This window comes from Limulus polyphemus, unplaced genomic scaffold (assembly GCF_000517525.1).
Source record: "Limulus polyphemus unplaced genomic scaffold, Limulus_polyphemus-2.1.2 Scaffold659, whole genome shotgun sequence".
NCBI lineage: Eukaryota > Metazoa > Arthropoda > Merostomata > Xiphosura > Limulidae > Limulus > Limulus polyphemus.
Window position 1 is genome coordinate 278583 of NW_013666269.1, and position 10917 is coordinate 289499.

The 10917-nt window shown below is 31.4% G+C and overlaps 1 protein-coding gene across 2 annotated transcripts in view; it reads left to right on the plus strand.

Annotated features, from left to right (window-relative positions):
* LOC106459775 (V-type proton ATPase 116 kDa subunit a-like) overlaps positions 1-10917 on the plus strand; it is an 89862-nt gene that overhangs the window by 64015 nt on the left and 14930 nt on the right. For both annotated transcript variants that reach the window (XM_013919431.2, XM_013919432.2), the window contains exons 13-15: positions 1670-1751; positions 8825-8943; positions 9935-10157. In XM_013919431.2, coding sequence (XP_013774885.1) covers positions 1670-1751; positions 8825-8943; positions 9935-10157 — 424 coding nt within the window. The remainder of the gene's footprint in view (positions 1-1669; positions 1752-8824; positions 8944-9934; positions 10158-10917) is intronic.

Sequence of the window (10917 nt, forward strand, 5' to 3'; positions counted from 1 at the left end):
CAGATTCTTATGATCTTATCTAAATTATTATTATTAGATCTAACTTGGTTATATCATCTACTATAGGCCAGGGGGGGCTTTCTGGCCCCTCCTTTTTTTTAATATCTAATATTTTTACATGCTGCTAGTGAAAGAACCTGTTGTTAAAATATTTGAATCCCACCACTGCATCTGGCCTATAAGGATGCTACTAGCTATATGCAGAACACATTCAGGAAAATTAAGAAACAATTATTAGGATACTCCTAAATAAAGATGTTCTTCCTAGCTATGGATGAGTGAAATTAGCAGCTTTTTCATCTGCCAGTTATAAGTCAAATAATGTGTTAGATAAGGATTTAAGTCATAGGAATATTTTGCCATTGACTGCCATACTCTGAACCTAACTTGGCGTACCTGATGTCCTTTCATACAAGAAAAATTCCAACAAGAACATCTAAAGAAACAGTGAAAATATTTCCCAAGTCTGTGGTTTGTTCCTACAAGTTCCTATTAGATTCTGTTATTCTAAGCAGGAGCAAGGTCTTGTTACTTTCCCACAAAACCATAAATTACTTCATACATGCATCTCTCTATTCATCCTACATTGAAGTGAACAGTTTACAGTGTTCTCTATCCAATAGTATTTAAACCTTATCAGTAGCTGAGCTTCATTAGTAGTTCACACTACATTCTATGAGGTCATAAAAAGCTGTGCTAATAAAGTAGAAAAAAAGAGAAAAAAAAGAGATGAGGAACTAAACATTAAATTACGGTATTTTTGTAAATGTAAACCAATGCTTGAAATGGGTAAAAACAATTTTAAGAAATCAGTAAGTGCATAACTTTAAGAGGATACTTTTTGGAGCTATCCCAAAATGTAAGTATAAAACTATTTCATAGTTCTTTGCCAATTATATAGAATAACTGTTATAAAATGATGAAGTATCATTTCTTTAATATTTTTGAGTATAGAATTTGTTGAAGTAGAGTTAAAATTACTATTTTGCTTAAATTTTGAAACTTGATATGCATGTGTCCACCTGAAAGGGTTAAACAACAATTAATGTTTACAAGTTTTTTCAACCTCATTTAATACACAACTATAATTTATTAGTTAATTACTATCAAATTAAACAGATGACTATTAATGAATATCATTGAAATAGTTGATTCATTTTAAATTTACTAAAATTACTCTTGTGTGTGCTGTTATGCCTGTAGACTTCTGTTTTACTTTAAAATCTGTAAACTAGGCCATGAGCCATTGTTAAAATGTATATTTTTATGAGAATTTTCATTTTAATTGAGCATGTGAAGCAACATCGGCAGTAAAATAAAGTTGACCTATTTTGTTTTGTTTTTTTCAATCATTGTTTGCCACCTTCTGTTGGGCTTTGTTTTCTGAATTAGCTTTTGGTTTTACTGTACATGAAAATATTTGACAACGGATTATAAAATGTATAATTCTATTAAAAGGGATGTTTTTTTTTCCTCCTACAAAGAAAGAATTGCAATTTGTTGAAATGCAAGAAGACAGGAGAATTTAAATAGTATTTAATATTTCTTCTATGGTAATCTGAAGTTGTGTTTTTTTGCTTTATTGACTAATACTGATGTTCTATGAGCTCTGGATAGAAAGGATATGCCATATTTAATACGACACGTTATATTTCTATTTTTTTGTCAGGAAAGAACTCTTTCCGAGCCATATTCAGCTGAATCCAGCAAGTCAATATCAAGGTGTTCCCTATCCTTTTGGTATTGATCCAGTAAGTTTAGTTCTATTATATTTTTCTAAATTAAAATGAGAAATAAGAATTCTTCATAACTTTGACAAATTGCTCAAAACAGTAATAATAGAAAATGGATTGAGAAACAATCTAAGTAAGGAAATCTCTTAATTTCTTGAGCAATTCTCATGTTCCTTCTGTTTGGTTTTTATTTGAGGCATATCTCCATCTGGAAAGAAATTGAAAGGAATCACTCATTATTTATTTGGACAATTTTTATTTGTTTCCAAAGTATAATTATTGTTTTGCTTAAAGCTGAATGTTTTTCTTGATTGTATTCAAAAATATTAAAGAAATCTCATTTCTTCACATGTAGAGTAAACTGTAGTCAAGATGGAATTTAACTGATTTAAATATAGTAAGAAAAGGAAAATTAAATCTAGCCTCAGTCAACATTATTTTGTAAAATGATGATGACTTATAACTGTAGAAATTATAATTTTATCATTGAAAATCATTCACAGGTTTTTTATTTCTTTTAATGCTGAAATAAAATTGTTGAATCTTATGGCATAAAAATTTTGTACTTGATTGGCCAAGGTCTACATCAGGTCACACAATTCCCTCTCATATCCCAACAAAGACTGAAAAAAAGTTTTTTACTCTACTATTTTTTCTGTTTATTGGTAAACAGTTTGACAGTTCCTGTTGTACTTGTTGTTTTAACTGAAGTAATTATTATTATTATTATTAGTATTTTTAAATTTTTAATAGTCATTTTCAAAACCTAATTACTTTTGTGGCATAGTACCTTATTAAAAAAATAACTAATACAGAGGTTGAGTACATTATATTAAAACAGTTTTGGAGCCTCATCACATTGTTACAGACCATGTTATCATGTTTACTCATGCTCTATCTGATGGATGTTCATCTTGACAATAGCTCTGCAGTGTAGTTTTTGTTGTGAAAGGCTCTGTTATAATATTTTTATGTCCATAGCATTCCATTTCCTGCTGGCTTTCCATAATCCATTTAGTGTACAAGGAAGATGATTTATCAGTGTCTATTTCAACAGACTGATTGCACAAAAGTCGAAAGATGTTGCATGTAAAGATATGTGATGTCTTTGTACAGGATAGCAAGAATATTGGTTTTATCCTCCAGCTGCTTGAAGTATGTGATAGTTGAATAGCTATGCTGTTGAAGGAACTTGTCACTTTTCCAGGCAGAGATCCTTTATGATTATATTGTGTTCTGTTGCCTGGGGCACATGAATTGTTTTTACCACTTGTTTTTAAATTTTAATGAGTTGTTATCATTACAGATTATTATTTTATCTCCATGAAACTAGATGAAGATGAAAAGCTCTAAAAGATGCTGTTCATGACTATCATTAATAGCCTGTTCATCAACTCCCTATATGCAGTAGTAATTTATCATTTATCACCCTATTATGTATAAGTATTAAGTATGGACCTTACCTGTGTATTTACACTACAAGTATTGTTATTCTCCTTCAGTAAGTCATGGTGTGTACACAATGGGTGATTTGCTTAAAGTCTTGTGTAAAGTAATGAATCACATGATATCACCAATAGGTTTGAAATTACTTATAAAAGAATTGCTATCCCAAACGACTACATCAGGAATGTAATTGAATATTGTCAAATTTAAGCTCGTACTGTTGATAAAAAAATAAAGTTTGTAAAATGTAGATAACCATTCTACAAATAAACTAAGACTAGTTATGTTTAAAGTGATGTGCTACCTTTATAAAGCTGAAATTGTGAATGTTTTTCTTTGGTAAGTATTAGTGAAATATTCTCTCAAACCTTTAACTTGCATTACACAAAAATGCTTAACTTCTACAGTGAGACTACTTTTGAAATGTTGAATGCAGAATGTGATGTACGTGTTAGTGTATAAATTATGTTTTGAACGATGCACACCTAAAAGTTCAAGAGCATTATATGTTGGCATAAAGAAATGTATTGCAGAATGTGTCATACAATAGGTATTCGATACAATTAATACAATTTGATTATAAAAGGGGTGAGTAATTCTATAGAGTTTAATCAAGAAAGCTTAAGAAAGTGCTTTGATTTATTTCTTTAATTATTAGTAATAAAATAAGCGTGTTCTTGATGTTAAAATAGATTTTGCTTGCTTTTAAAAATTTATAATAAAAGTGTATTTAACTGCATTAAGTTATAAGTTTATTTAGATGCATTGGAAACAAAACACGCTTTGATTCGTTCACATACGTACTTTATAAGAGTTGTGTTACAGAAATGTACCTTACTTAAATTGTTCACTTTTAAAACTTTTTCATATGAAACAGTATTAGTGGAATATTTTGCACAAAGTTAAATATTTTGTGGAATTTGAAGCTGTTTCATGTTTTTATGTAATTCCTAGATCATATGCATTTGGGGATTGTATAGAGTAAGAAAAATTTACTTATTGTCTAATTTTATTACTGTTCACATGACTCTTTTCAATTCCATATGATTTATCACCATCCAGAAAAACATTTTACAGACTAGAAGTAACTACCATTCTAGTGCTTTTGTTTAAACTATTGTTGTGGTTTTTAATGATGCTAGAAAAACATGTAGGTTCAAGAAGTCTTGACAGAAATTAATATAAATCCTATAACCCGAGCGCTTTCGAAAGGTGGACCTTTCTTCTTCAGGGGCAAACTGGAAATGGTGGTGTAATCGAATATAAAGGGAGTTTAGTGATGTCATGCAGGTCATTTGGTTTTCCAGGAAATGTTTAGTCTGTTTCTCTATGTACTGTTGTGGGCATCTCATTTCCGGTACAGTGTAGCCAATGGCAAGAGTGTATGTGAAAAGGTGTTAGGGATATTGTACTTTAGAAATGGATAAATATATGTATATTTAAAACTATATTTAAGTGTTTAAGTAAAATAAGGTGACACCTGGAGACTGAGTGAAAATTATATGTTATGCTAATCAATTTATAAAAACAGGTATGGAAAATTATCTTAAATAAATAGTAAGTTTTAGGAAATTCAGTGTTCACATTACATGAAAAAATTAAGCAAAGAATAAAAATTATTTTTCTGAGAGAGATGAAACCAATGAACGGAGATAACTGATTTCAGGATCTTGATTAATTTTGAAAGGTTGAACAGTGTTTAGATTAGCAATCCAGTAAACTTCTTTTATTTCTCTATCTGCTTTAGTTTTGAATCCTGTTTCAGTGCCGATGAGAGTAACATTGTTAATGGAATGACTGGGTTGGTTAAAGTGTTGAGCAACAGGGAGATCTTTTTTGGTGTTAATAGAAGATTTATGGTTGTTGAAACCTTCTCTAAGAGTTGTTTGTGTATGTCCTACATATTGAAAATTGCATTTTTTACACTGTATAAGGTAAATGGGGTTTTTTGTTGCACAAGTGATTTCTTTGAATATTTTAAAGTTTCATTGATTGTGCTTGTCAGAAAATGAGTCAGTGGTTTTTATGAACTTGCAGGTTTGACAACGGGCTTTATTACATGGACGACAAACATTTTTGGGTGGGATGTAATTCACTTTTGTGTGAACAAAGATATCAGTTAGAGCTCTGCTTTTTCGGAAGGAGACAATGGGAACTTCAGGAAATATCTGTTTAAGGAGATGAAAATGTTTTTTCAGAATTTGCGAAACGTTTCTGAGTTTAAACTGATAGGTAATAATAAGAGGAATTCCATTTTAAAGTTTAGTATTGCTCTGATTTATGATGTTTTTCTGCTGAGTGTTGTTAGCCTTTTCAATTTGTCTGTCAATTTTGGTATCTTTATATCTTCTTTGTAACATGGTTTGTTTTGGATTCTTGGTGTGTTTTCTGTAGTCTGTTTCATCTGAGCATATTTTCTTTATTTTCACTGTAGGTAATGTTTTGTTTAGTGTGAGAGGAGTGACAGCTTTTATAGTGAAGGTATTGTGGTCTGTGTGTAGGTTTTTTTGTACAAGTCAGTGTGTAAAATTCCATCTTTTAGAAAAACAGTGACGTCAAGAGAGTTAATCAGGGTAGGCAAGTAATCACAGGTAAACTTGATTGTTTTATGGAAGGAGTTTGCATATGAGATAAATTCTTTAAGTGATTTAAGACCAGCTGTTCAAATGAAAAATATGTCATCTATGTAACATTTCCATGTATGAAGTTTTACAGTTCTTAATTGTAAAAGCTGGTTTTCAATATGACCCATAAAAATGTTGGAATAATTGGAAGCCATTTTGGTACCCATTGCAGTACTGTTAACTTGAATGTAATACTCGTTATTGAATACGAAGCTGTTCAGAGTTAAAATGAGGCTGGTAAGATCAGTTACTGTTTGAGGTTCTGATTGTTTAGAAAGATTTAATGCGGACTTTAGAGCTTGTAGTCTTTCATCATGTGGAATATTGGTGTAAAGGGAAGAAACATCCATCATGCAGAGAAGATTGTCAGGTGGTAACTGTTCGTCAGTATTAATATCTTCTACAATGTTACGAAAGTGAGTAGTATCCTTTGTGTAAGAGGGGAGGGTACATGGAATACATTTTATGTGTTGGTCAACAAAGGCGGACAGCTTTTCAGTAGCCATGTCTTTATTAGAAATTATGGGTCGGCCAGCATTGTTTTGTTTGTGTATTTTGAGTAAGAGATGAAATCTACCAGGAAAAGCTTGTCTGGATATCAAATACTGAAAGGTCTCTTTGTTAATTTTATTATTTTGGAGGAGTTCTTTAAGCTTATCAGTTATGGTCTTAATAAAGTGAGTTGTAGGATCATGTGAGAATTTTTTGTAGAAATTAGTGTCCTCTAATTACTGGTAAGCTTCTGTGATATAGTCGTCTTTGTTAAGAATAACAATAGCTCCACCCTTGTCTGCTGGTTTTATTATGATATTGTTGTTTGATTTAAGATTGTTGAAAGCACTTCTTTCATTTTGGGTAATATTATCAAGACATTGCTTGGAAGATTTTAAGGTCTGTATTATGTCATTTTCTACTACTTTAATATAACTCTAAATGTGGTTCTCTGTTTGGTCGAGATTTCCATAAAGACTTTTATTTAAAGTTTAGTGTATGTTGATTTTCAGTAGGGTTGGTTTTGTTGTGAAAAAATTCACGAAGTCTTAGTTATCTAGAGAATTTATGAAGGTCAGAAAAAAGTTCAGGCTCATTAACATAGCTGTTGTTTGGGTAGAAGTTGAGACCTTTACTAAGAAGACTGAGTTCTGCTTCAGAGAGAGTTGTGTCTGAAAGATTAACAATGTTGGAGATATGTCAGAAGTGTTCATCGTTATCTGTATATTTTATGTTATTTTTAACAGATTTGTTAGTTTGAGAAGCCTTACGTGTATTAGAGGATGAAGTGTTTTAAACATTTTTTAGGCTGTTCATTGTGAGATAAAGGGATTTTGGTAGTTTCTGGTACACTGCTTAATGTCATGGTAGTTTTTTTAGGCTGTTCATTGTGAGATAAAGGGATTTTGGTAGTTTCTGGTACACTGCTTAATGTCATGGTAGTTTTTTTAGGACAAAGAAAGGGTTCAAAAGAGTGTTGTTAGAAGTGCTTTTTGAATTGGTGTTATTGGTAGGAAACCAATTTTTGTTATTCTTTTTTAGAAGGAATGTATCAGTTCTCTTTGTAAATTTTTGTAGTTCTTCTTTTTCTTCCAGCGAAGGATTGTACAAGTGATAATAGTGGGAAATTTCTTTATCTAGAATATCGACAGAATTTTGACAGAATGTTTTAGCCCTATTCATGAGTTCTAAGGAGGATTTTCCAAGGATCAGTTGGTATTTGTTGCAGAAGTTCTGATCATGTTTTCCTATTGTTATTGGTGCCTTTAATGCGAGAGATTGAGGTATGTTTTTGTTGTTATGTATTAGCGACTTGGCATGTTGACAGTGAGTTTTCTAAGTTTTTGAAATAGTTGTTTTCTGCTGTAGTTGAGTGATTCGCTGCTTGGTTCACATTGAATGTTGACAGATATTGGTGTGAGGACGTTGTTGGAATCGTGAGATAGAAGATGGTTAAGTTTAAGATAAGAACTATCTTCTTCAGAGTGTGGAGTGCATTGCTGGTTGTTCTGAGAGTTTATGCTAACAGATGAAAGACTACTGTGTTCTTATGAAGGTAATTCTAGAAGAGACTGATCGACTGGTGAAGATTGTAGTGTGTAACATGTAGCATTTACACTGGTATTGATTTGGTGTGGATTTGTAGATAGGGGAGTGGAAAGGTTTATGGGTAAACAAGAACGAACAACAGAAGCATAAGAAGAACTTGTGTTGCTATTTGTGGAATGTGATGTATTGGGGGAAGTGTGATTTGTGTTTAATTTTAAATATACATATATTTATCCATTTCCAAAGTAAAATATCCTTAACACCTTTTCACATACACTCTCATCATCGGCTACACTCTACCGGAAATGAGATGCTTACAACAGTACATAGAGAAATAGATTAAACATTTCCTGATGATGACCTGCATGATGTCACTAAACTCCCTTTATATTACACCACCATTTCCAGTTTGCCCTGAAGAAGAAAGGTCCACCTTTTGAAAGTGTTGTGGTTTTTAATTTGGTTTCACTTGCATTTATTATTTGTAAGTGAAACCAACAATGCACTACATACATGACTCAAGTGAATGAACACTTGATATACATAAGAATGTAAATGTGACAACTTTGATGAATTCTTAAGCATTATTCTCTTAGCAAGGCCTTGTGCTATGGATTGGAACTTTGAATAAAGAATATTTTGCAGATTTGATTATTCTTTTTTTCCTTACCTGATTTACACGTACTTTCAGTAAGCATCAAGAATTACAGCCTAAACCCTCATTATTACTTTTATATTTTTACTACTAGTTGACAGAAGACTTTGACAAATCAACACAATTGGCAATATTAGTTATGCATTATTTCATGTTGCACTAAAGTTTATTAACTGCAGTGCTATTTCTTCATTTTATTATTATTATTATATTTTATTTTCCAAATGTAAGTGTATTTATGGTACTTGTTTTGACGTAACATATTTATGTGAGTTTTCTTTACTTAATTTCAAAATAGCCAAACATTTTTTTTCCATATTTCTTAGGTTTGGCAAGTTGCAGAAAACAAAATCCTCTTTATGAACTCCTACAAGATGAAAGTGTCCGTAATCTTAGGAGTATCTCAGATGATTTTTGGTGTGAGTCTTAGCCTAATTAACCACAAGTAAGAATTTTTATAAAACTAAATAAAATTCTAATATCAGTGTTATTCTTCAAACACTGGTGGGATATTTTTAATGCAAGTTTAAAACAAAAACAATACTTCTTGATGATCTAGCTGGACAGTAGTAGCACAATTACCTGATTTTGTAATACTTTTCTTTAGTCACACAAAGTGTAACCCCCCAGTGTCACAGAGATATGTCCACGGACTTATACTACTAAAAATCGGGTATTGATACCTGTGGTAGACAGGACACAGATAGCCCTTTGTGTAGCTTTGTGCTTAATAACAAACAACAAAAACACAAAGTCCAGAAAATCAATCTATCTATATGTATAGAATTTCTATTGGAGTGAATAACTAGTTCTTATTGCAAATAGATGTACAGTTGGCACAAACTTTTTCTTGTATAATAAACTTGACTATTTTCTTATTAGTGTGGGAATTTACATTGATATGATGAAGCACATGTGCTAGGATAAACAAATCTTTTCTTTAAGTGCAGATTATTTAACAATATTCTAAAAGTCATGTTTAATGAATCTTCCCACACTTTGAAAATTTTCTTAGTGTTTTTTTGTTGTTGTTGTTATCGTCATTAAATGAACAATAATATTTAGATTCTCTCTGCCAGTAGGTTATATCAAAAACCAACAGTTTTTTGTCTATTCAGTGTGAAAATTTCTCTATTGATAGAACTATTAATATGTTAAAAATATAACATCTAAATGCTACAGGAAACATTCTGTATTTAGTTTCTTTCTAATCCTGCAAGGGACATAATTTTTTCCCCCATCCTGCTTATTGCTTATCACCCAATGTTTTTAATTATAATAATATAATGTTGTAGTGGCATACATAGACCTATATTAACTTAGAAACAACATAAATTTGGAGAAATTTCAGTTTTTAGTCAGGTAAAAATTGAAAATGTTGTTGAGGAATAATTAATGTTCTTGATTAATTGTTGTATTAATTTTTTTTTTAACAGGTACTTCAAGCATCCACTAAATGTTATTTGTGAGTTTGTGCCACAGATAATTTTTCTGTTGGCCATCTTTGGTTATTTGGTTCTGTTAATCTTTGCGAAGTGGGTGACTTATGATGTCAGTGATTCCAGCTGTGCTCGAAGTCTTCTGATAATGCTAATCAACATGTTCATTTTCAGCTATCCCACTCACCCATGCTACCTTTCAGCTATGTATAATGGTCAGGTAAGATATATTTTTATCATGTTCATATGCGACTGTTCTATTTAGCAGCTATATATTTAAAAATCACATAGGTTCTTTTCTATTCATTTTCAACTATCCTTCCTACCCTTATGTTTAACCCTATCGGCCCGGGTACCCTTTACTGCGCATGACACAAGGTTTTAGTGTCTTACATTCAAAATTTTATTAAACTACTTTTTGTTTGTTATACCAATTAGAATAGCATAAAATCTTAGCTAATAATCCATATTTTAATAGTATATAAGTTTTAAGTTCTTACTTCTAAAAGGAAATAAATAAAAAAATCCTGAATTTCCACTAGTGTAATACACATGACACATTTTGTCTCAGCATGTCATCATCCCTATTTTATCCATCACCCCTTGAAAATCTACAAGATTAAACGTAAAATGCTCTCTATAAAATCGTTATTGCTCAAACAAACCATAATTTTTATAGTCTTCAATATTGTTTGGTTACAGAGCTATGGAAGAGAAAATCAGACCTCTCCTGCCACACCCACCTATCACATCCTCTTTTTCACAATTTGTTGATAGTTCTCTCTTACGTTTCATTATATATTACCTATAACCAATAGAAAGTCATGGTTTTCATCTATCAAATGGCATATTGTATAACGTTGTGTTCTGAACAGATAATGTCAATTTCACTCTGAGTAGCAACATTGTTCTTGTGGGAAAGTTAATGACTAGCTTGGATAAATTGGTAATGGCTCTTGTCGCGTAGTTAGAAAGCCAGG